We start from the raw sequence: 23,731 nt of genomic DNA, 5'->3' as shown, positions 1-23,731 counted from the left end.
ATTTGTTAATACCCTGAGCAGAGGCACGGTGTCTAACGTAATGGTGGTTTTCACCACGGAACCCTACAAGGGGGTTTGGGCTTTGCTACATTAAATGCACAGGTTGCGTCCCTCTGACTGATATGAAGTCTAATGAAACTTACAGCAGTATGTGGGTTACTGATATTTGCTATTTTGTGTGCAGCTTTTTATTTTCTTGTTTTAATGTTGTTCAGTATATGTGACAAATGAGAATGTTTATTACTGGATTTATAAACTGGACTGGAGCATACTTATTAAACAAATTTTATGGGAGATCCCCTGAAAAGTAAATGTGTGGGTGATACCTGCAAAATGTAAGAAACCCCAGGATGCATTACAGGGGTTCTCCGATTTTCTATTGCAATAGTGGCCACTATAGGTTTCTGTGGAGGCTGTTATATTGTGAAATTTACCAAGCTCTGGAATGTGAAATATATATAATAGACAGTACTAGTACTGCTGATTAAAGACTAGTAATTTCTTTTTTTTTGTCAATGAAAGTATTAATTATACATCTAGTTGGATTGGTGGGGGTGGCTTTAAAGCTTCTTGCACAGGGTGCTAGTAGACCGGGTGTCTGCCTTGGAACAGGGAAAATAAGGTCAGTGGGAAGCCAAAGTCAGAACCAGGATATCACTAGAAGCAGAACCAAGGGAGCAGGCAGGAAAAATGGTTAAACAGACTCATAACACTATGTCAAAAGACCAGACGCAGGAGTTCAGGATATGAGCCTAATACTCTGGTACTTGAATAGTGCCCAGAGACTCCCTTTTGTAGTAAGTAATTAAAATTTGGAGCCACATGTAACTTCCCAGCTGTCACGCTTTTCCCAAGCAGGATGGCATGCGAGTTCAGAAGGATAAACTGCCAGCAAATGCATGTGTAGATGGTGAATATGATGGTGGTCCGATGGTGGGGTCTTTCACAATCCGCCACACAGTAGTACAAAAGGGGAAGGCTGAAACTAGTATTTGCATATTACCACCGCTGCTAATTTGTAACGGCAGCTGCAACTTCTGGCACCTCTGGATCTTGCCTACAGGGTCAAGTAAATAGGGAAATCAATTATAGCGCAGTTAGGGCCAGATTCAATTAGCTGTGAAAAGCCGCAGTTTGGCGAAGAGTTTTCACACGTGTGTACGTTTCGCACAAATATGTGTATCGTGCAATCCTATTGTTGAAGTTTATGCACGTGCAAATTCTCCATAGACAAAAACCGGCAAACTGATATCACCATCTCAGAGCAAGTGTAAAGTTGTGCAAAATCTCTATTTTTGTTTAAAAATATGGGGACTTGGGGGGTCATTCAGACCCTCTCGCGAGCACAGGATGCTCGCAAGCGGGTCGATGTTCCCCCACTGCGCATGCGCACGACGGAGGGAGCTCCGTTGTGCGCATGCGCGAGACCCGGCGAGCGACGGGCTCTCCATCGCTCCGGGTCTCGCACCAAAGGGGGCGTGCTGTCGATGTTGATTAACAGCACGCCCCCTTTGGTGGGGGGCGTGCCGCGGGTGTGCCTGCCAGATGGAGGCGTTCCCATGGGAACGCCTACCGTCTGAAGCCGGCCCCACTGACATCACTAGTGATGTCAGTGGGAGTGATTTTGGCTCTGACAGAGCCAAAATCACTCCAGGGCCTGCGGCAGCGAGACCCTACCGCAGGGTCTCCGTCGCAAGCCCGATGGTCGCGATGGTCAAGACCATCGCGACCATCATCATGGACGCTCGCATATGCTGTGGGTGGTCACCCACAGCTATGCGAGCAGCCAGGAGGCTGCTCCATTTTCATGGAGGAGGGCCCTGATTCAGAGTGAGCGTTCTGGTCAGAGCGTTCAGCTCTGAATCAGGCCCTTGGTTCAGAACCCTTTGGTCAATGACATATTAGGCAAAAATTATTTTTTAATTAGGTCAATAATTACATGTCAATTTTCTGTTAAGAGTAATGGAAAATGGCTTTAAAGTAGTGGGTCAGGTATTTTGGGGGAGTGTATGGATGGGACAGGTACAGTATATTAAACATTGCAGGTGGCTGCACCTGGCGTATTTTTAATTTCAACAATATACTTGCACCCATTTTAATGTACCCCCAATTTAACAGCAGCAATTATTTTCTTTTAAAAAAAAAAATGCTTTTTAGCATTTTTCCGCACTTATATAAATAGGCATATAACAGCCATTTCACACAATTTAAGAACCCCAAATACTTTTATTAGGGCCACTAATACACTTCTAAATTGATTACCTATGTCAGTTACCTATATTAAGGGGTGCAGACAGATTTCCCCAAACTCACCTGTATTTTTCGCAGGTTACTCCACTAACAGTTTACATACGAATGCGTTGTTGTGCTTTTGTAATTTTAAAGTGCAAAAAATGGGATCGCGCATAGACACAAGATGTGAAAATATCGTACCAAAACATGCGAAGTGTGCGAAAACTTCTCCAGCGTTAAGTTCTCGCTTTATCGTGTCTATGTCAATCCATTCAAATAAATGACTGACGTTGGGATACCAATGTCCAATGTAGATCTAGGTCTGGATATCATGACACCTCTCCAAGATAAGCCACTGTTTTCCAACAACTTTTGTATATTCTACATCCAATTTAAAACATCTTGACATGTTTTGCTGTGTTTTATTAAAGCTGTTTCCTCAGAAGAAACCTCTTTATTGGAGTGCAGAGAAATGTTTTAGCTCTGGCTGGCACAACTGTTGTAAAACCTTCCCGTATCCTGGCATTGTACAGCAAGACTCAAATATGTTTAATAAATGATGTCTTGCAAAGATAACATCAGGAGCACCAGGTTGGCCAAATTGAGACTCAATTGAGCTCTTCACAACATAAAAGTTACTTTCACAAAAAAAGATAATTTACACTATTATTTCATTTATTACACAGACCCTCTGATGTTTTGGTAGCATTTACTTACATTCCCGGTTGAAGCAGAACTGTACAAAAGAGTCAGATTTAGATCTCGATCACCCATCTCATCCAGTATGAGTGAACCTGAAGCACCTACAAAGAGAAATAAATTTAAATATTCTGCAGTTTATATAGAAATGTATTTGACTGTAATATATTTGAATATATTTTTGGTCTGTGCTTTCTCGACATCCTGTTTGTGCAATTCAGTCTGTATGTACAAAAATGTTGTTTTTCGTTTTTGGCAAGTGTTATTACATTTTTTCTGTATACGGCAAGTAACAGTGGTTATATATACAATACTAAATCTGTCCAACATGCTACATGTCCTAATGCCTTTGTTGATAGTAGCCCATATATAAATAAAGTCTCACAGTCTTTATTCAACAAGACACAAAACAAAATTAACCCTCACAGATATTAACAACTATCAAACTACCAGCTTAAACCTTTTAAAAGCCAATAATAGCCTTTAATTACTTTTGCTTTACAATGGATGAAGTAGTTACAGTAGAAAGTGGTGGGAGAAGTTGCCTGGACAAGCTAAATCACAGTAAATTAAACAATATAATATTCTACATACCTGTAAATGAGGTGAAAACAATGTCATTTATTTTTTTTATTTTCTATTTTTTGTTTAACTTTTTGATTCTACTTGGTAATGCCCCTAATTCTTTTACATCTGAAACAATAGTGTCCTGATCATGGTCTGGCATGTTGGGAGGCTTCGGTGTGAGAAACACTTGGTTGTGGCTCCACCATTGTTTTATCTTCGCCTGCATTGCTGAAATGGGAATTTGCTGATTCATCGCTAAGCATGTTTCTCATGATCTCCTCGTCAGTAAGTAGCCTAAAGCCTTGTTCATCGTCAGTCTTCATCCACATTTTCACATCCTGGCCATAGGGCCTGATTCAGCGTTGTACACGATGCCGATGTTTTGGCAGTTGCGTCTGAGTTGCACTGTGCATGCGTCCAAGTACATTACCGTAGTCGCTCGCAGTGACTATTTATTCGTAGTGTGATTGACACTTAGAGAGCATTTGGGGGAGGTAACGGGAAGTGGCGGCAAGATTTCGGTGGCAAGCCTCCCTCTGCGACTGCTAGCCTGTATGCAAGGAACATGGCTCAGGTGTCTCAATTCCCATCCTCTTTGTGCGGGACCATAGACTCACTCAGGGCTGCAATAATCTAATAATCTGCCACCGTCTCTGTATAAAGATGTTGCAACATTTTACGCAGGTGCTTCGATTTGCAAAGCCGCAGGTGGGTGTCTCAATACAACTCCCGGCACCTGCGACATTTGCCTATTGTTGCATAGCAGCAGTGTACACATCTGCAGCAGCTGTGGCATTAGCGCACAACACTGAATAAGGCCCTGTATTGCCATTTGGAAAGTTCTGAAGATGATGTTATATTTTCAATAAGCGGTTCATAACCTTTACTCAGTGTGTCTCTATTTCTATTGCCTTCACTGATCTCCCAGCCTCAGACACACCATGCATAGCATCCAAAGCATTTCATTTCTTCCAGAAATGTATTAGTGGATGTGTAGTTTCTTTTCATAGCTACACCATGGTAATGGGCTGTAATATTGATGTCACATTGTCTATCATGGGTGCAGGGAATGCGATGCACACAGGCCGCCATTTTCCCAGGGATCTTGCCATGTGCAAAGCACAGTGCCAGAGTCCACTCAGCGCATGTGTCTGTGAGGGAGGGTCCATTCTCCTATACCAAGCCACCTCTATCTGAACACTGGTACTGGTACTGGCACTGGATGCAGCAGCTGCGTGCGATTCAGTCTCTAACCTGGGTGAAGAGGTAAAAGACTGAGGGGTCTGTTTACTAAGCAGTGTTAGGAGACAGAGTGAAAAGTGATAAGAAAGTGATAAGGTTCCAGCCAATCAGCTCCCAACTGTCATTTTTCAAACACAGCCTGTGAGATGACAGCTGGAAGCTGATTGGCTGGCACCTTATCACTTTCTTATCACTTTTCACTCTGTCTCCTAACACTGTTTAGTAAATAGACCCCTATGGACCTATACAAGTGATCCATGCATCACACCACACGGCGTTGTGGTCAATCTTTCACTTGATACCAACTCCATTGCAACACAAATACTAATTGTAAATGCCCAGGACATTATAAGCAACTTAGGGTGCAGCTATGATGCGGCACAGACACTAAATGAAGAAATAAGTATAAAAGTCTAGGAATCACTACCCATGGCAGAGCGTCTGATTGGCACCATGCATCTTGCGCCATATAGTGCACAAAGGATAAATGTATGAGGACACATTTGTATGTTTAAAATGGAAGTTTGTTATATTTTATTAGTGCCTGACAAATAGGAAAGTGTTTGTGTTTCTATTTATACGTCACAAACCACTCAGTGTCCTTTGCTTTAATATGGATTTTGTTTTGTACTTTCAGTTTGGGAAATACAATAAAAATAATGACAGAGAAAAGTATTGCATTTAATTGGTACTTTCGCATTACAACAAAATGCTAGGTTATGCGGTGTATGATGCCATTTGTAACATGCAATTTGGTAGATTTAGTTAAGGAACTATAACAGCAACATATGTAAATTCCTCACTCAGTTTCTTCCTCATCCCAGCGGCCACGCCCCCTCATTGTGATGTCATATATTATCACCTCAGAAATCTTTTGGCCCCACCCTTGACCTCCTCCCATTAACTAACTTGGCTCAACCTAATGTTGCACTCGGCCATGATAATATAAAAACTATGCAGTTCATAGTTGATCCCCAACGGCTGATGGGCACATGGGCGCTAGCTGCCGTGGTTCTGATGGTGCAGCTCTTACTCTTAGGTGTGATCGAAGGGAGAAACGTCGCGGCCGCACCTCATCACACCTGTCATTGCGCATCATCTCATACTTGTCTACTTCTTAGGGGGCTTTGTTCCTATTGTTGTGCTGAGCAGTCTGGTTGCAAATTAAATACTCCTACAGTAAAAATAACAGCGGATTGCAACTCCATGAGTAGTTGGGGCGAATCCAAACCTTGGGACCCACCCAAACCTCGGAACCCTGTGCAAATGTCCCCCTAGTACCTCCCTGTTGCTAGGCCAGTCAGCTCCAGCCCTGATGTAGAAGTGGTAACTAGAAAATCTAACAATGTGCCTTCTTCAGTATAAAGATTTCACGTGGTATCTTCCTATGACATAAATCTTTTATGTCAGTGCACTAGATGTCATTCTCAATTTTGTTTTTTAGGCATTGCTCCTACAAAGAGCAGGTGTATTATTAAAAAATATATTTTATAGTCAAATTTATGATATTTGTGTTTTTACTTAAATTTCAATGACATATGTCTAAAAAAAACACATTAAAAAAGTATTGTGGAAAAGTATCTTTTTTAAATATGGCAAAATTTTGATATCTGGCTTCATTAGAACAATGGCAGCTAAGATGCAACAAATTAAGGTCATGCTGCTTCTGAATTTGCAAGCAAAAAAAAAAGTAACTTTGTGCCTTGATATAACTGCAGATGAGGCAGATGTAAAATGTGTACAGAATAAAATTTTGTCTGGGCATGTCCTAGCTCAAATATAATTGCAGTGCAAAAATAAAGCTGTCCAGTATTTCTGGGCTACATGCAAAAGCAGCCAGTAGTTGCCCTGCATGCAAAAAAACCCTGCATCCATTACATATCACTATAGTTTGTGCCAGGTGCAAAATTACTTTTTCTCCTGTGCTCCCAACACTGAAATCAGCCCCTTTGAACACTGAGAGTGACTGAGGTCAGCATGTCAGTATTTTTCCTGTCCAAGTTGCGGTTGAAAAAACATATTTTGTGTTCCATTACGAACTGGATTTGTAACAAATTGTTGAACAAATTGTGTTGTACCCCTGATGAAGTCCTTGTAAGGACGAAACGCGTTGGTTCACATTTTAAGTGGAATTGCTCATGGTCCTTGGTAGCGAGCTATCACCGTAAACTGAATAATTATTTTAATGTAAGACGGTTATTCATATTTTTAACCATGGTTTATTCTGAATAAAAAATCTTGTACTAATGTTGGCCTAATGGGCCTTCTTTGTCTGGGTGATTTCTTGGTGTGAGGGTGTATTCCAGTAAAACCAAGAGGAAAAAATTGTTCCCTTGAAGGATTCTTCTATTCTTCTATTGTTAGTCCATCTCATCTGTTGAAAAAACTTTCTGTGAAGGTCCCAGAAAGAAGAACACAGAACCACTGTTGTTCAGTCATCTGAATCTTTATACCACCTTTCAAATTAACTTTTTGTCCATTACAAGGATTCAGGACCATTTTATTTCTATCAAATTGTATTACTATCAAATTATATAATTCTTTGAGGAACAATATAGAATCATTTTCGTTTGGCCATTCGAATCTGATGTACTACATTTTATTAAATAAGGTAATTGTTTACAACAAGTGCTTGGCACTATTACATTACTTATTTAGGTATATGTAATGTTTTTTATTATCTTTAGCTCCCTCTTTCTATATTGTTTTTGTATTATTTTTAGGCATCAGACTAACAGGGTGCCAATTAGGAGGTGCTGCTTCAATCTAATTCCTCAATATTGTTCAGATTTTACATTAAGTGCACTCTAGGGGCATTTCTTGTTTGTATATATATATATATATATATATATATATAATGCTCAACACAACAACAAAAGAGATATATACTACAAACAATCTAAATATTAATATTAAACCAAGATAACTGCTCATAAGAATGTATCACATCAAAAACTTAATTTAGGGGACACCATAACAATGCTATTGCTCCTCAGACAAAAAAATTCGATAATTTCATTAAATATAATATGATGAAGCCTACTGGCATACAGTAATTAGTGATTTTCTTCTGAAGACTTTTTCAGAGTGTGGAAATTACTCTAAATCTTCTATTAATGTTAGGTGAGTATGGTACCTTTTTCAAAGTGTAACATTGAAAATAATAGTACAATATAGATATACAACAAACAGTTCTTGTATCATACTCACATTCAGGAGATGTACAGTAAATGTCTTTCATTGTGATATTCATAGAAAATGATAATCTTTTGAACAAAATTAACAGACAGGTTTCTGCTTAATCCAATACTGCTATCACAAACCAGTGTATTGTGAAGAACTGTGACACCTATAAATGAAATCTTAACACTGACTTGATATTTAACCCTATTGCTTATGCTGGGCATGCACTATACAATTATCGGAGCGATCCACCCGATATCAGCGGATCGCCACGATAATTGTACTGTATGTGCGGACAATCAAGGGTAAAATATCATCAAGCATGCCTGTCCGATGTGATATTTTGTAAGGTAAATGTCGGCCGCATTGGGCAGTGTATGCCCAGCTGTGGCCGACTGACAGACATTTCCCCTCTTTCTTCACAGGGAAGGAACGGGGAAATGTCTCCTCTCCCAGGGGCGAAGCGCAGATATCGGGGCCAATACATGTGTGACATCTCCCAGTGTATGCCCACAATATCTGCGGACTGTCAGGCTGCCGGATAAAATGTATGTCGGTCTGACAGGCATTTTATCTGGCAGTGTATGCAGAAATTACTTTAGTGACACAATTACTTTTGGTATTTAACCATATCTTTACTGTGACTGTTTATGTATATTTACTTGATATTCTATTTCATTTATGCCAGGGGACCCATGATGTTTTTATTGTGTTCTAAATTAAGTTTGTAATATGATTAAAAATTCATGAACAGGAAAGTTTTTGTATTGTTACGGTCTCTGTGTGTGAATATAATTACAGTATGAAATGTCAGTTCACCTTCAATATACATGTTCCGAAACTCATGAAGGAAACTAAATTTTTTGTTGATATCTTTTGTTTTGAGAAACTTCTTCAGGATATGGCCAAACATTAGCACCCCATCCAGATATCCTGTAGCATAGTCATCTTTTAGCTGAAATGCAGAAAAATATTAACACATATATTTATGTGAAATGTGGTTGCATATCATCACATTGACCTGTGTTACCTTACCACAATGTACCCAATGTACAGAGAGCTATTTTCACTAATGACTAGGTGGAAAAGTCTACATATAACTGCTCTACAAGTCTAGAGATATGTTGAATGGTATGTACGGCTATAACCAATTTATTAATTTTTTCTTAAAATAAATTGTAACTTTTTCATTATTTTCTATAATTAATTATTAATGCTTACTGTACGTTTAGTAGGGATGTGCGCCGGACCATTTTTGCCGGATTTGGATTTGGTTCTAATTCGTCGTCCGGCTTTGGATTTGGATTTGGATTTGCCAAACTGCGGTGACTGGCTTTGGATTTGGATTTGGATTTTTTTACAATAATTGACAAAAAAAGCTAAAATCACATAAATTGGTCTTTTTTTTCTTCCTAGAGTATTATTAACCTCAATAACATTAATTTCCAGTCAATTTAGACCATATCACAGCTTATAATATTGTTTTCAACATTATTGGCCAAAGGTTGCAGTGAGCCGACTGGTTACACTAAGCGACAAAGCAGCGGCACAACGACACAGACACCACAGTATAAAGCACATCTATGACACATTGCCACACAGCAGTGGCAGAAATGAAAAGTAGTGCACCCACCCAGTGGGGTACGGCCAGCAGAGTCACAGTACTTGTTTACAAAGTGGGCTACGGCCCTAGGAGTCACAGTGCACAATCTTATTCGCATTACACCGCACATAGGGCCTGATTCACATTACACCATAAAGTAGTGTCTCTTATTTATGTTACGACACACAGTAGTGCCCCTTTTACACAATGCCCACAGTAGTGACCCTTTTACACAATGCCCACAGTAGCGGTGTCCCTTACACAATGTCCCCCAGCAGTGGTGCCCCCTATGCAGTCCCTTTAGTAGTAGGGTCCACTATGCAGTGCCCCCAGTAGAATGCCCCCCCAGTAGTATGCCCCCCATTAGCAGGCCCCCCAGTAGTATGCCCCCCATTAGCATGCCACCCAGTAGTATGCCCCCCATTAGCAGGCCCCCCCAGTAGTATGCCCCCCATTATCATGCCACCCAGTAGTATGCCCCCCAGTAGTATGGCCCCCCCAGTAGTATGGCCCCCCCAGTAGTAGGCTGCCCCAGTAGCAGGCCCCCCCCAGTAGTAGGCTGCCCCTGTAGTAGCCCCCCCTGTAGTATGGGCCCCCCCTGTATTATGGCCCCCCCTGTAGTAGGCTGCCCCAGTAGCAGGCCCCCCCCAGTAGTATGGCCCCCGCCAGTAGCAGGCCCCTCAGTAGTATGGCCCCCCCAGTAGCAGACCCCCCAGTAGTATAGCCCCCCCCAGTAGCAGGCCCCTCCAGTAGTATAGCCCCCCCCAGTAGCAGACCCCCCCCAGTAGCGCCCCCGGCCCTTGCACAAATTAAAAAATAAAAACTTACCTGTATCCCCGCTCCCGCGCCGTCCGCTCTGTCACACGCTGAGGAGGGAGCCGGAAGACGGAGCTCATGTGTGAGCTCCAGCCGGCTCCCTCCGTGCAGCAGCCAATGAGAGTCTGTGTGACTCTCATTGGCTGCTGTAACAAACACACAGCTGCTGCTGGCGGCTGTGTGTCTGTGTCTGTGTAGGGCAGAGCGCTATCACTGCGCTCTGCCCTACACACGAGGAGACCTGATGTCGGATTCTCTAGTGAGAATCCGACATCAGGCGGCCGCCGTTCGGCCCCGAACGGGGATCCGAGTCAGGCGGTGAACACCCGAACAGGGTTCGGGTGGACTCGGATCCCCAATGTTCGGAGCGGTTCGGATTCCACAGAATCCGAACCGCTCATCTCTAACGTTTAGTTACCTTTTCTGATTCTGGTCCCAGCACATCAAACTAAATTCATCTTCCTTGCAAAAAATCACAATATTGGATGACTGATGTGACCGGCCCATATTACCTTCCAATTGGGTGAATAATTTCTACTAGTGAGAAATAGGATTTAGGGCCTGATTCTGAGGTGGACACAATGCGGATGTTTTAGCAGTTGAGTTTGTGTACGAGTCACAATTTGCATGCGTTAAGTTTCATTACTGTAGCAAGCAATCAGATTCTAGCTATTATCTTCTAGAAGGTGCTAGATAAATGTTAAGTAGAATCTAATTGGTTGCTATGGGCAACATCTCCACTTCTAAAAACACACACTTTAGTAAATATACCCCAAAGTGTACGTTTTCGTCATGCTACCTAGCATAGCTACTATAGTTGATTGGATAAATACCAATCAAGAATATCTAAAGCTTAAATGAGAAGTTTTACTTATCTGTCTATGACTGCAGAGTGTTGCTAGAACCATATGTCATTGCGGTATTGTTGTAGAGGAGCTCTGGTCCATAGATAATGAATATGGAAATGTAATTGTGGTTCGCAGAAGGTGGATGAGCGGGTTAAAGATAAGTTGGTGGTTATTGCCATGGAATTGTGTGTAGTTCCATGTGTTGTGGAATAATTGTTAATTGTTAAAATATTGGTGCAACCCAGTAACTTGCGGTGAGTTGAATGGCTGGGGAGACACTGGCTAGTATCAGAGCCAGATTTACACATACATATATGAACCCAAGGGCTCATGTGGGCATTATACAAAGATGCAGCAGTAAATAATGCTGGAAGTTTGGTATGTTTTGATCAGGGATGTGTGGAAAAGGTAGACAGGGGAGGCAGTGCCTCACCTGCCATTCACTTTTTACTCCAGAGGTTTGACCACAAAAACCATCAGAACAATACAAAGAAGACATTTATAATATTTTTTTACATTATTCCCATAACCTCTACAGTAAAAACTGTAGAGTACACCTAAGTATGACAGGAAAGGCACTGCCTCACCTCATGTCACTGGAGCCAGAGCCGGCTCTAGCCAATTTGGTGCCCTAGGCAAAATTTTGACTTGTGCACCCTACCCCTACACACACACATATATAATTATATATATATATATATATATATATGTACATACTGTATATATATATGTATATATATATATATTTACATACATATATACATACATATTTACGTACATAGTAGTGCCCCTGTAGTAGTGCCCTTATACGGTAGTAATACCCCATAGCAATGCTCCTACAGTAATGCTCCCATAGTAATGCCCCTGTAGTAGTGCCCATATACAGTAGTAATACCCCCATAGTAATGCCCCTGTAGTAGTGCCCATATACAGTAGTAATACTCCATAGTAATGCCCCTGTAGTAGTGCCCATATACAGTAGTAATACCCCCATAGTAATGCCCCTGTAGTAGTGCCCCTGTAGTAGTGCCCATATACAGTAGTAATACTCCCATAGTAATGCCCCTGTAGTGCCGCTTATACAAAAAAACAAAAAACACTTACCTTAATCCCGGTCCAGCATCCGCTGCCTCCCTGTCCACCCAGCTGCTCCTCGGAACTATGGGAGAAACTTCATGGCCTATAGTGCACATGGGGAGAGCTGGAAGCTGGAGTTCAGGAGAGAACTCCAGCTTCCAGCTAACTCAGCACTGCAGGCGCCCGCTGGCAATAACTTCTCAGCGGGCGTCCGGCTTGGAGCCCCCCTGCAGCGCAGGGCTGGAGGACACTGGTGCCAGGTACAGCAGTGCACCAGGTGTACGTGCACCTCCAGCCCCCCCCCTAATTGTGGCCCGGCCAGAATGAGCTTCTGTACAGAAGCTCATTCTGACCTGGCTGAGCTGCCGATCAGAGCTGAGCTCCAATCGCGGCAGAGGCAGGTGGGGGGGGGGACTGCGCTGGGTGGGGGAGGGGCAGCAGCCGAGCCGTCGGATGCTCCTGGGCATTCCAGTCGGCACCTAGATATTTGCTTATAATGCCTTTGCCTAGGGCTGGCTCTGACTGGTTCAACCACATAAATTTCAAATATGTTGGAATTTGCAGGTTGAGTGAAATAAGTGGTGTCAGGTGACAAGCTTAGTGTATAGCTAGAGGAAGGAGAACAGTATGTGCATGTGGGATTAGATAGGGTTGTGTATGAGCAGACAGTATAGATAGTGAATATAGGGGGTCAAGGTACAGAAATGGGGGTACAGAGCAGGAACTGTAAGGAGGGTATGAGTAAGTGGTTCCCTTTGTGAAGGCGGTATCTGTGTTTAAATTATTGTACAACAAAAATGCTGATGATAGAATCCTTGAGCGCTGCCTATATACTTCTATTCATAAAAATTTTTCCATATAGATGTCTTGTCATTTCCTTTCAGGTTCCTCTTATCCGTCAGTAATCATACAAAAAAATAACCATATTTGAGGAAAATTGACTACTGATACCCCCATTTTATAAGGTACTGGACAAAATCCTAGAGACTGTTCCGGACTGTTTTTATGGATTAAGGGGGTCATTCAGACCCGCTCGCGAGCGGCAGTACGCTCGCAAGCGGGTCCATGTTCCCCACTGCGCATGCGCACGACGGAGGGAGCTCCGTCGTGCGCATGCGCGAGACCCGGGGAGCGACGGGCTTTTCATCGCTCCGGGTCTCGCACCAAAGGGGGCGTGCTGTCGATGTTGATTGACAGCACGACCCCTTTGGTGGGCGTGCTGGGGGCGTGCCTGCCAGACGGAGGCGTTCCCATGGGAACGCCTACTGTCTCAAGCCGGCCCCACTGACATCACTAGTGGGAGTGGGATGTGATTTTGGCTCTGATAGAGCCAAAATCACTCCTGGGCTTGTGGCAGCGAGACCCTGCCGCAGGGTCTACGTCGCAAGCCCGATGGTCACGATGGTCAAGACATCATCATGGACGCTCGCTATAGCTGTGGGTGGTCACCCACAGCTATACTAGCGTCCAGGAGGCCGCTCCATTTTCATGGAGGAGGGCCCTGATTCAGAGCGAGCGCTCTGGTCAGAGCGTTCAGCTCTGAATCAGGCCCTAAACCCCTATGTATTATCTGTACCTGAAATTTTGGAGTTATCCTTGCTTTTATCCTTCAGTTTGATTCTTTGGATTTTATATTGTCAGTTTTTTAAATAAATATTTTGAGATGACTTGCCAAAATTTTGGATGTTTACTGTGAATATACCAAGGAAAAAGAAATCTTTATAAGAGTGACCTGCTGTTTATACATGAGTTGGGTACGCTAATATCTATACCTATTTGGATGTGTAAAGATACCTTTATGAGTTTTATCCTGCTCTAAAACTAATGTGATTACTGACAGACAAGAGAAATCTGAATGGAAGTGACAAGACATCTATATGGAAACATCTTTATGACTATATGGTTACAAGTATATAAGGAGCGCTTAATGATTCTATCTTCAGCGTTTTTGTTGGACATTATTATTTGTATCTTGTATTGGGCATGATAGGATAGATATTTGAGCTGCTATCTCTAAAAAATATTGCGCCTTGATTATTCTACCTTGTTTTGTTATTATGTCTAAATTATTGTATATGTTAAGGTAAAGAATGCATCAGCAGTAAAATAAATACAAATATTAAGTAGACAGATATTATATAATAGATGTTGATGATAGACAGACAGTGGGAGATAATTTTTTCAATCTTATTACACAGGACAGTAGTATAGATGCTGGGATAGCAGTGGTTAGATGATAATGTGGAGGATAGTGAGATGAGAGATAAATACTGTGTGCCAGAAGAGTGTGGGGGGCAGGGCCGGCCTTGGGCACAGGCGACCTAGGCACTTGCCTAAGGCGACCTAGCTCCAGACGGGGTGCCAAGGGGTGGGCTGGGCTTCCACACGGCAATATTGAGTATGCGTTGAGAGAAGGTTCATCTGAGTGTAGGGATGGCCATTGACCATCGACGGTTTGCAACCATCGATAAACTATGACTGATGGCAAGTGTTTTTCTATGGTGCGGCAACAATGCCGCACCATTAATGGTGGTAGCTGGATAGCTGAGGTCTATGTCTGCTCTATACTCAAAAATGGATGGTTTTCTACCAATGTTTTAAAAACAATGACCATCGATTGTACAGCCTTCGAGAGTCATCACTATCTGAGTGTTAGAGAGACAAATCCCCCCTTGATCTGCGCTCAGACTGCTCCAGCTGTCAACAGTGCTCCCCTGTGACTGGTCCAGGTTTACATTCTACACCAGCTTCATATACTCATCCTGTCCAATCACAGCATGCCTCATCTGACATCTCCTCATCAGAAAGGAGAAAGAAAAGAAGTCTATCTGGCAGTGCACTTGGACCAATAAATTATAAAATATAACTTTTATTAGTACTCATTATAAAGACACATATAACTCACTGAAACAAAAACTCAACGCGAAATAATACAGTTCCATATTAATGTGATAAAAGTGCAAGGTGAATGTTATATATGTGAAAAAAGAAAATTGTTTAATAAATGTGTATCAATAAAATATAATCATAATACACTATGTTCCACTACATGCTATGTCTTTAGCTTACTGTTGTTTCTTATATTAATGTACAATATCATGTTTTACATAAAATTTATATTAGGCTGTGTATTGCTGTGAATAACATGCCGTTTGCAGGGCCAATTAGAGCAGCCCATGAGAAGCAGAACAAACAGAGAGAGGCCCAGGAAACCAGGACAGAAATGTTACTGTAGAATCCTGTATCAGAGCCTTATGTCTTCCTGCTTCTATCCCACATTGTACCAGGTCTCACTGTCACCGGGGAGTTAGGGGCTGCCTATATAAAAACTAGTTTATACAACACTAAAAATGTAATCTCCCCTCTTAAACCACACATCTTTGGAAACTAAGCGGTATTTTTACTAAGCCTTGGATGGAGATAAAGTGAACAGAGATAAAGTACCAACCAATCAGCTCCTAACTGTCATGTCACAGGCGGTGTTTGAAAAATGACAGTTAGGAGCTGATTGGCCGGCACTTTTTCTCCGTTCACTTTATCTAAATCCAAGGCTTAGTAACCCCGAATATCTCTTTGACCATTCCCATAATTCTTCAGTGGCTGCTTCAACTTTAAGTATCCATCTGACTTTGGGCCTGATTCAGGGTGGATCGTAATGCTGCATTTGCACACAGCCGGCCGATGTTTGCAATCTGCGCTTGCGTATAAGACGAACTGCGCGTGCAAGAACCAGGCACTGCGTATGGGAATGCGATCGCAGGCAGTACGCAGACCAACACTCAGTGATTGTCAGGAAGTGCCATTAGTGGGTGGTGGAGGGGGGGGTGGTCGTGCGAACGCAGGCGTGTCAGTGTGTTCAAACGCCGTTGCATGGGAATACTCACTGTGTGCAGGAAGTTTAGCAACTTCTGCGGCAGGGTCATGTCAACCACAAGTGTGCATGCAGCTCCGATGTTACTCGATGTTACCGATGATTTTGCATAATTGCACATTAGTACGGATGTGAGAAGAGGGTAAGGTATTATGTAGTGCTGGGCATCTGCATCTTGTGGTGCGACAGCAGTGCGAATGCATTCATTAGCATATATTCGCAGTGACCGGTTGTGGTAGGGCATTCTGGGATATGTAGTTCCACAGCTGCTGGAGGGCTGCTTATTGCCCACCCCTGCTGTAGAACATTGCCTGTAATGCCATTATATACAGTAGCAACCCAAAAATACCACTACACACCAGTATAAAAATCAATAATCCTGATGCCCACATAATGTTGCCATTGTGCTACTTACTTACTCCTGTCAGCAACCAACCAATCAACCAGTGACAATAGATATTGTGTAGCTTAATCTCCGGTGAACTCTAATTGCAAATTAGAGTGAAGAGATGTAGGTTGTAAAAGATCTGCAAGTTCTGCTATGGGTGGTGGTAGAGGGGGCCCTCACTTGGCTCTGCACTGCATGGATGCAGCATGGACTTAGACAATGGAGATCCCTGTAGCCTAAAATTAGCTCTTGTTTTGTATATTTAATTTTTCTATTTATTATTTATTTATTTTTACAATCACTGCTTCCTGAGATAATTGATAAAGCTTGTATACTTATATTATATTATCTGCTGATCAATGAAATGTATAATAACTATGGAGCTCATTCAGACCTGCTCGCAAGATACGATTGCTCGTTGGCAAAAAGGGGACAGTTATTTAGATGATTTGTTCGCACTGCGTCGCGTAAGGACGCCTACTATGTTTTAGCGAGCTAAGGCAAAGTGCGCTCGCAAGTGTCTAAAGATGCCCCCTTGCCTCTCGCAACAGACGTCATCTCCGGGAAATAGAGGATTAATCGGGAAAATTGAGAGCCATCGGAGCTGCTCGCAGCCCTTGGGGTTGCCTTAGCCTGCTGCAAGCACTGCGATCTGTGTTGGCTGAAATACATGCAGGTGACATGTACAGTGACACTACATTGCTAATTATGCATGCCCTTTAAATGGCGTTTGGGCTGCCTGACACACCTGCGTTCGCACATCCACTCCCCCGTTCACTAGCACCTTCCCCTGTTGCCAGCCACAAACGGCGCTATCTGTCACTCAAAGCAGTGATCTGATAGTGGCTTACAAGCAACCAAAATCAGATCGCAACGAATGACTTGTGCAAACGCACAGTGAATTATACGCATGCGCAGATGGGCGAAAATCGCTCCCAGCGAGCGAGCGTGCCTTAGCGAGTGGGTCTGAATCAGGTCCTATATACGAAATACTGTCATGAGCTCTATTTGTTCTTTATGTCTATGGTTTAGCTAATCTTGATGTAAAACCTGAGCTGGGCCTCCACAGCATGCTAAGCACCACTGTAGTAAGTAGATATAGGAGATTATTAATGTATACAGTACAGTTCAGTCAGATGTGTAGAGACATGCAGTGACTTACCACTTGATTGGTGTTAAAATTTTCAGAAAGTCCACTGAAATTGGACTGAGGCAATGTCAGCACTAACACATTTTTCATGTAGTGCGGATAGGTAGGGTTTTCAAAATACACTGGGCTGTGGGAAGAAAGCGAATAAGGAACCAGATGTTACACGCTTACAAGCCTTTACATTTTCTGTATAATGTAACAAAATTCTGATATATGTCACATGAAAAATATACACACAGGGCCTGGTTCGGACCCGCTCGCGAGGGGGCGTGGCTGCCAGACGGAGGTGTTCCCATGGGAACGCCTACCGTCTGGGTCCTGCCCCACTGACATCACTAGTGATGTCAGTGGGAGTGATTTTGGCTCTGATAGAGCCAAAATCACTCCAGGGCTTGCGGTTACTGAGACCCTACCGCAGGGTCTCGTCGCAAGCCCGATGGTCGCGATGGTCTTGACCATCGCGACCATCATCATGGACGCTTGCATAAGCTGTGGGTGGTAACCCACAGCTATGCGAGCGTCCAGGAGGATGCTCCAAAAAAAACCAACCGCCCTGTTTCAGAGCAGGCGCTCGTTCAGAGCGTCCGGCTCTGAATCAGGCCCACTGTGTAATACAGCAAAGTATACCTTTATATGCACAGCATTTGTGCGGGCTGTGTTGTGTGCAGTGTGCCGGATCCCTCACAGTGTCAGGAGCTGAGTGCTGCATTTAGTACTACAGTGCAGCACCCGGCTCCTGTCACTGAGGGGGAGTCTGCACCTTGGTGTCACAACTCTGCGCGCACCCCCTGCACCCCCCTTGTGACGCCACTGTAACAATGTAAGGGGGCAGGCATCCCTGTTAGGGTTTCATCCAACCCACAATAGGGAATCCTCTTTGACTTTTAAACTACTTTTAGTTGCCATTAATTTTAGTTTACTTGTAGTCATGAGAATATAATTAAAATCTACGAGGATTCAATATAACCAAGTCTGATTAACTAAGACAAAAAGCCAGGACAATAAGGCCCCTAAAATACAGACAATAAGTAGTAGGCACTTGATATATTAAGCAGTGATAAGAGTGGAGGAGTTGCCAATCGCAACCAATCAGATTTGAGGAAGCATTTGTCAAGTACTTTCTATAAAATGATAGGTAGATGCTGATTAGTTGCTATGAGCAACTTCTCCACTTCTCTATTACTTTCACTGCTTGATACATCAACCCCTAAGGCATATTTGCAGGCACTGGTACATTTACCCAAGGACACATAATAAAATGAGGGCTTAAGGCACAGTAGCAGACAAAATAGAAGGGGGGAGAGCAATTGTAACTTCTGTCCTCCGTTCCATGCCTCATATGTGTCGGAGTAAGACTTCATCTATTATGTTTGCTTAAGAAGATGTTTTGTCAATACATTTTGCAGAAGGTATTATTTAGTTTTCTGTTGAAACATAACATATGTAAATATAGATATTATGTGAGGATAACATTTTACAAACAAAATCAAATATTTAACTTTAGTATGGTTAACTGTATTCCAGAGTTGTAGGCCTCAGTTATCACCACCACTCAGAAATGCAACCGGAATATGGGAGGGAAGCGGAGTGTCATACTGTGGAAAGGGGAATGAGGGCAGTGGGAAGCCAAGAGGGAGTTAGGTAGTGGGAGGTGCAGGGTCTCCCAACAATGATGTCAGGCTCCTGTCAAACTGATGCGAGAAGGCTCTATTGCCAAACGCATCTCTATATGAAATACACGGAGAGGACAAATTATTATGACCACCAGGCAATTTTATGCAAAGTAGCTATTCCACAGATAAAGCTGTTGTAGGATGTATGAATCTGTATAAGAATGGAAAGGTGAAGGTATGCAGAGACTAATGAAAGGTGACACTCGTGAAATAATGAGTAAATTATGTGATGGACTTTGAACTCATTATGATTGTTGGTGCTCAGATCAGTGTGATCAGCAGCAAGATGGCTGCAGTGGTAAATTGATCGATGGCGGCAGATGTTAAAGTGTACATAGAGTAGATCAGCCAACAGAAAATTGGGTCTGAGTGCAAGGCCTGTGGTCCTAAATGGCTACTGGTTGCTCAAGCGGCACGGAGAGTGGGAAGACTTGTTCAGGGCAACACAGATGGGCAACAGTGCATCAAATTATAGATAATTTAAATCAGGGACTAATCTAGATGGCTTCCCATTGAGCAGTACACTGTACATTGCATTGTATGGGTTACAGAAGCATAAAGCCTGTGTGTACGCCATTGCTATTTGCTGCAAACAGAGTGAAATGCCACCAGTTTCCTCAGGAACTCATGAAGTGGACAGTAAGTGTTTGGAAACAGGTCATATGGGATGACTAATCATGTTTTCAATGAACGTACACCATGTAGATGGTAGGGTCCAGGATATAGAGACAAGAGCACAAAACAATGGATCACTCTGGATCTGCTACCATCAAACCTTTAGGAACTGGAAGGTGCAGTTCATTGCATTCTGGGTAACATTCCCCAGGAAACATACCGACAGCTAGAAAAATCCATGCCTAGAAAAATTCAAGCTGTATTAAGTTTAAAAGGTGGCACAACAAAGTGCTAACTCAGTGGTCATAATAGTTTGGCCACTCAGTGTATGTAGTTCTTACTGTACATTCAATTTATTTTCCATTAATTTACATGCTAGCAACCAGAAAAGTTATTTGCTCCCAGTGCGTGTAACCAATGTCTACAAAGCTTGATATTTTAATCCTACACTATGGATACATACTTACTTGAAAATATCAAGAAGAATTATCACCATTTCATCAGGAATTTTCACTGTAACTTTTACCTTTTCAACCTCAGCGGGTGAGCCACACATGAGAAGTACTGTAATAGGAAATATAATTGTAAACCATTTAGAATTTGTTTCCAAGATCCTATTATATTAGCATAAAAAGCTGACCGAATTTACTATAAAACATTTGCTTCACTATTTATTTATTTATGACTCATTTGTATCTTGCCAATGTTACAATAATTAAAATAACAAATAAATATAAAACAAGCAACCAGTGCCTGCACCCGGGCGTTGTTGAAAATATCAAAACACCTTTCAACACCTGCTGTAAGTAATAATGGTTGTGTTCAGACCATAAAAGAATAAACCTCTCACAAAAAAAGTCAGTAGCAAATTGATTACTGTGCTAGGTGGTAGATAGATTACATTAATAAAATCTCTTGATAATAAATCCGCTCTCTATTAATGAATATGAGGCCCGTTTTAATAACACCATAATAGGTTTTATTATTTTGACTCAAGATACTAAAAAGTATTAAGCAACATATATCAACATACACAAAAATATGAATAAACAATAGACAAAAATTCAAAAGTGAAATATAAATGAATTGAGCTGAAATAGCACCGAGAATTAGAGCCGTGCTCTTTTGAGGGATCTAAGCCACAGTTAATATAAATACAAATTCATTATCATGTGTCACTTATATTTGTAACTAAGTCCAAAGTCTTTTGAATTCGTAACTATGTAGCAGATCTTATTGGAAATAGACTAAAGCTGGCCACACATCTAATTATCTGTCCAACCAGCCAACTAGTTGATCGGTTGGAATGAAAATCTGGTAAGGTATGAAAGCAAATGACAATCAACAATTTGCTCCCAAACGCCGGAAAATTGACAAAAATTGTTGTTTGAACAAATTGTTTAGATCAAACATTTAACACACTTGTCTGACGACCATTTTCATCTGTTTTCTGGCATTTAGGAGCAAATTGCTGATCATCATTTACTCCCATACGTTACCAGATTTTCATTCCAACCAACCAACTAGTTGGCTGATTGGACAGATAATCTTTAGATGTGTGGCCAGCTTAAGAATCAAATTGTGCGAAAGATGGAGGTTTTGCAACAGATGTTTATCCAAATCAGGAGTAGAGGCTACCCAGAATATATATTGAATGAAGCTATGAATTTTGCTAAATCTATCAGCAGAGCAGATCTCCTTGTGAATAAAAGTCCAATGAGTGAGGATAGGGGGAGATAGAGGAAAAGGACAAAATTGATACAAATAGGTAATTGGAACCAGTGTCTTTATATCCAAGTATAATAATAGGTCAGGAAAAATTGAAAATATTATGTATAATAACTTCTCTAATCTTAGACAAGATCCAATATTAAGAACATGCATCAATGAGAAAACTATAATTACTTTTAGAAAGAATACGAACTTAAAGAATCTAATAGCACCTAGCGAGATAAGACCAGTAAATAAACCTATATTGACAAACTGGCTGAAATCGCCAATTGTTGGTAACTTTAGTTGTAATAGACCTATATGTCTTACATGTAAACACATGCTGAATAGAGTATGTAGTATTACCTCTTCTGTTAATAAATAATTTTGTGTATGTTGATATATGTTGTTTAATACTTTTTAGTATCTTGAGTCAAAATAAAACCTGTTATGGGGTTATTAAAACTGGCCTCATATTCATTAATAGAGAACAGATTTATTATCAAGAGATTTTATTAATGTAATTTAGGGATGTGCAGGCTCGGATAGGTTCGAGTTTGCACGTGGAGTTCGGATTTTTCCCTCCAAAAAAACGGAACTCAGAACGAGGCAAAACGTCATCTTGCATGGACGAACATCATCATTCCTGGTCTTTTGTCCAGGAATGATGATGTTCGTCCATGTAAGATGACGTTTTGCCTCGTTCTGAGTTCCGTTTTTTTGGAGGGAAAAATCCGAACTCCACGTGCAAACTCGAACCTATCCGAGCCTGCACATCCCTAATGTAATTTATCTACCACCTAGCGTAGTAATCAATTTGCTACTAATTATTAAAATAAAGCGAAAAAATTATGAGTCAATCAGTCAATTAATATTTAATTTCCTGGACAGGAAAATACAGTAGATAGCAATTATTTTCCAGAACTTTTGGAAGGGTAACCAACTATGGCCCGTATTCAATTAGAAGCGAAAAACCGTTTTCGCCTGTTTTTTAATGATAATTTCACCAGAAATTTATTTCTGTATTCAATTCCAGTCCGTTTTCGCCTATGCAGAAAGTCAATGCACTGTAATAGGCGATACTTTTTCTCCACAGAATAGCAGGAGAAAAAAAGTGCAAAATCTATATTTTGGGGTGCAGATGTTGGGAAACCACCCAGAACCCTTGGTACACCCCTCCCCAAAGGGCAATTCACCCCAAAAAAGGAAAAATAAATTCCCAGAACACCCCAAAAAATGCCTTTGAAATTTGGGATGAAAATGAAAAAGTGGGGGAACAACTTCAAAATCTAGCGAAATAAGCTTCTGGGGGTGCTCTAAGAAGGGGCCAAGTGTTTTTGGGATCGCAGGTGCTTGCATGACGGAGGAATTTCACTTTTTCTAAAACATCACTTTAAAGACATAAAAATGTGCTAACACCCATTTTCAAGCAACCCAAATTTGATGGGACTACTTAAAAAACACTGCTTTATGCCATTCTTCACCACTTTTACCTAGACGCTAATAGCAAGTAATTATCATCACTTAAGTACCCTAACTAGTTCAATTAGGGCTTATACTAAACTACCATAATGATTTCCGAAGTCAGCCCATCTTTTTCTGGGGTACACAGTGATTCCCCCAATTCAACCTGCACTTTTCGCCTCTTTCACATTCACCGGGTCCTGTTTTCACCTGTCTTGGAATTGAATACGGAGTAAAGTGGGAGTGCGCTCGAAAAGTTTTCACGTCCAAAACACGTGATGTCGGCGAAAAGTCTGGCAGAAACTAATTGAATACAGGCCAATATCTAAATATACAGCAATTTAAAACACTGTGGGGCACATGTATCAAAAACTATTTACAGATGTCCCCCGAAAAGACCCATTTTCTGGGGGGTTACTCACAAATATTAATAAACCCACTGTATTTAAGAAGGAAGGACCGCAGCAAATATCTCCAATATCTACCGTGGTCTCTCTGGTAATTAGTCAGGAAGGCAGCGGTCGAAATGCAGACTGTTGGCTTCCCAACTGTCAAATCCCGGCATGGGACTAATGATAGGCGTCGAAATCATT

General features: G+C 41.7%; 1 protein-coding gene across 2 annotated transcripts in view; it reads right to left on the bottom strand.

The window, feature by feature from the left end:
* GUCY2C (guanylate cyclase 2C) overlaps nucleotides 1–23,731 on the bottom strand; it is a 150,720-nt gene that overhangs the window by 86,418 nt on the left and 40,571 nt on the right. For both annotated transcript variants that reach the window (XM_088468119.1, XM_088468120.1), the window contains 4 exons: nucleotides 20,432–20,528; nucleotides 17,689–17,803; nucleotides 8,743–8,878; nucleotides 2,950–3,035 (listed from right to left, as the gene is read on the bottom strand). In XM_088468119.1, the coding sequence (XP_088324245.1) occupies nucleotides 2,950–3,035; nucleotides 8,743–8,878; nucleotides 17,689–17,803; nucleotides 20,432–20,528 (434 nt within the window). The remainder of the gene's footprint in view (nucleotides 1–2,949; nucleotides 3,036–8,742; nucleotides 8,879–17,688; nucleotides 17,804–20,431; nucleotides 20,529–23,731) is intronic.

This window comes from Taudactylus pleione, unplaced genomic scaffold, assembly GCF_031769625.1.
Source record: "Taudactylus pleione unplaced genomic scaffold, aTauple2 ptg000080l, whole genome shotgun sequence".
NCBI classification, from domain to species: domain Eukaryota; kingdom Metazoa; phylum Chordata; class Amphibia; order Anura; family Myobatrachidae; genus Taudactylus; species Taudactylus pleione.
The sequence above is the reverse complement of the archived record's forward strand: the minus strand, read 5'-3'. Positions and strand labels throughout refer to the sequence as shown.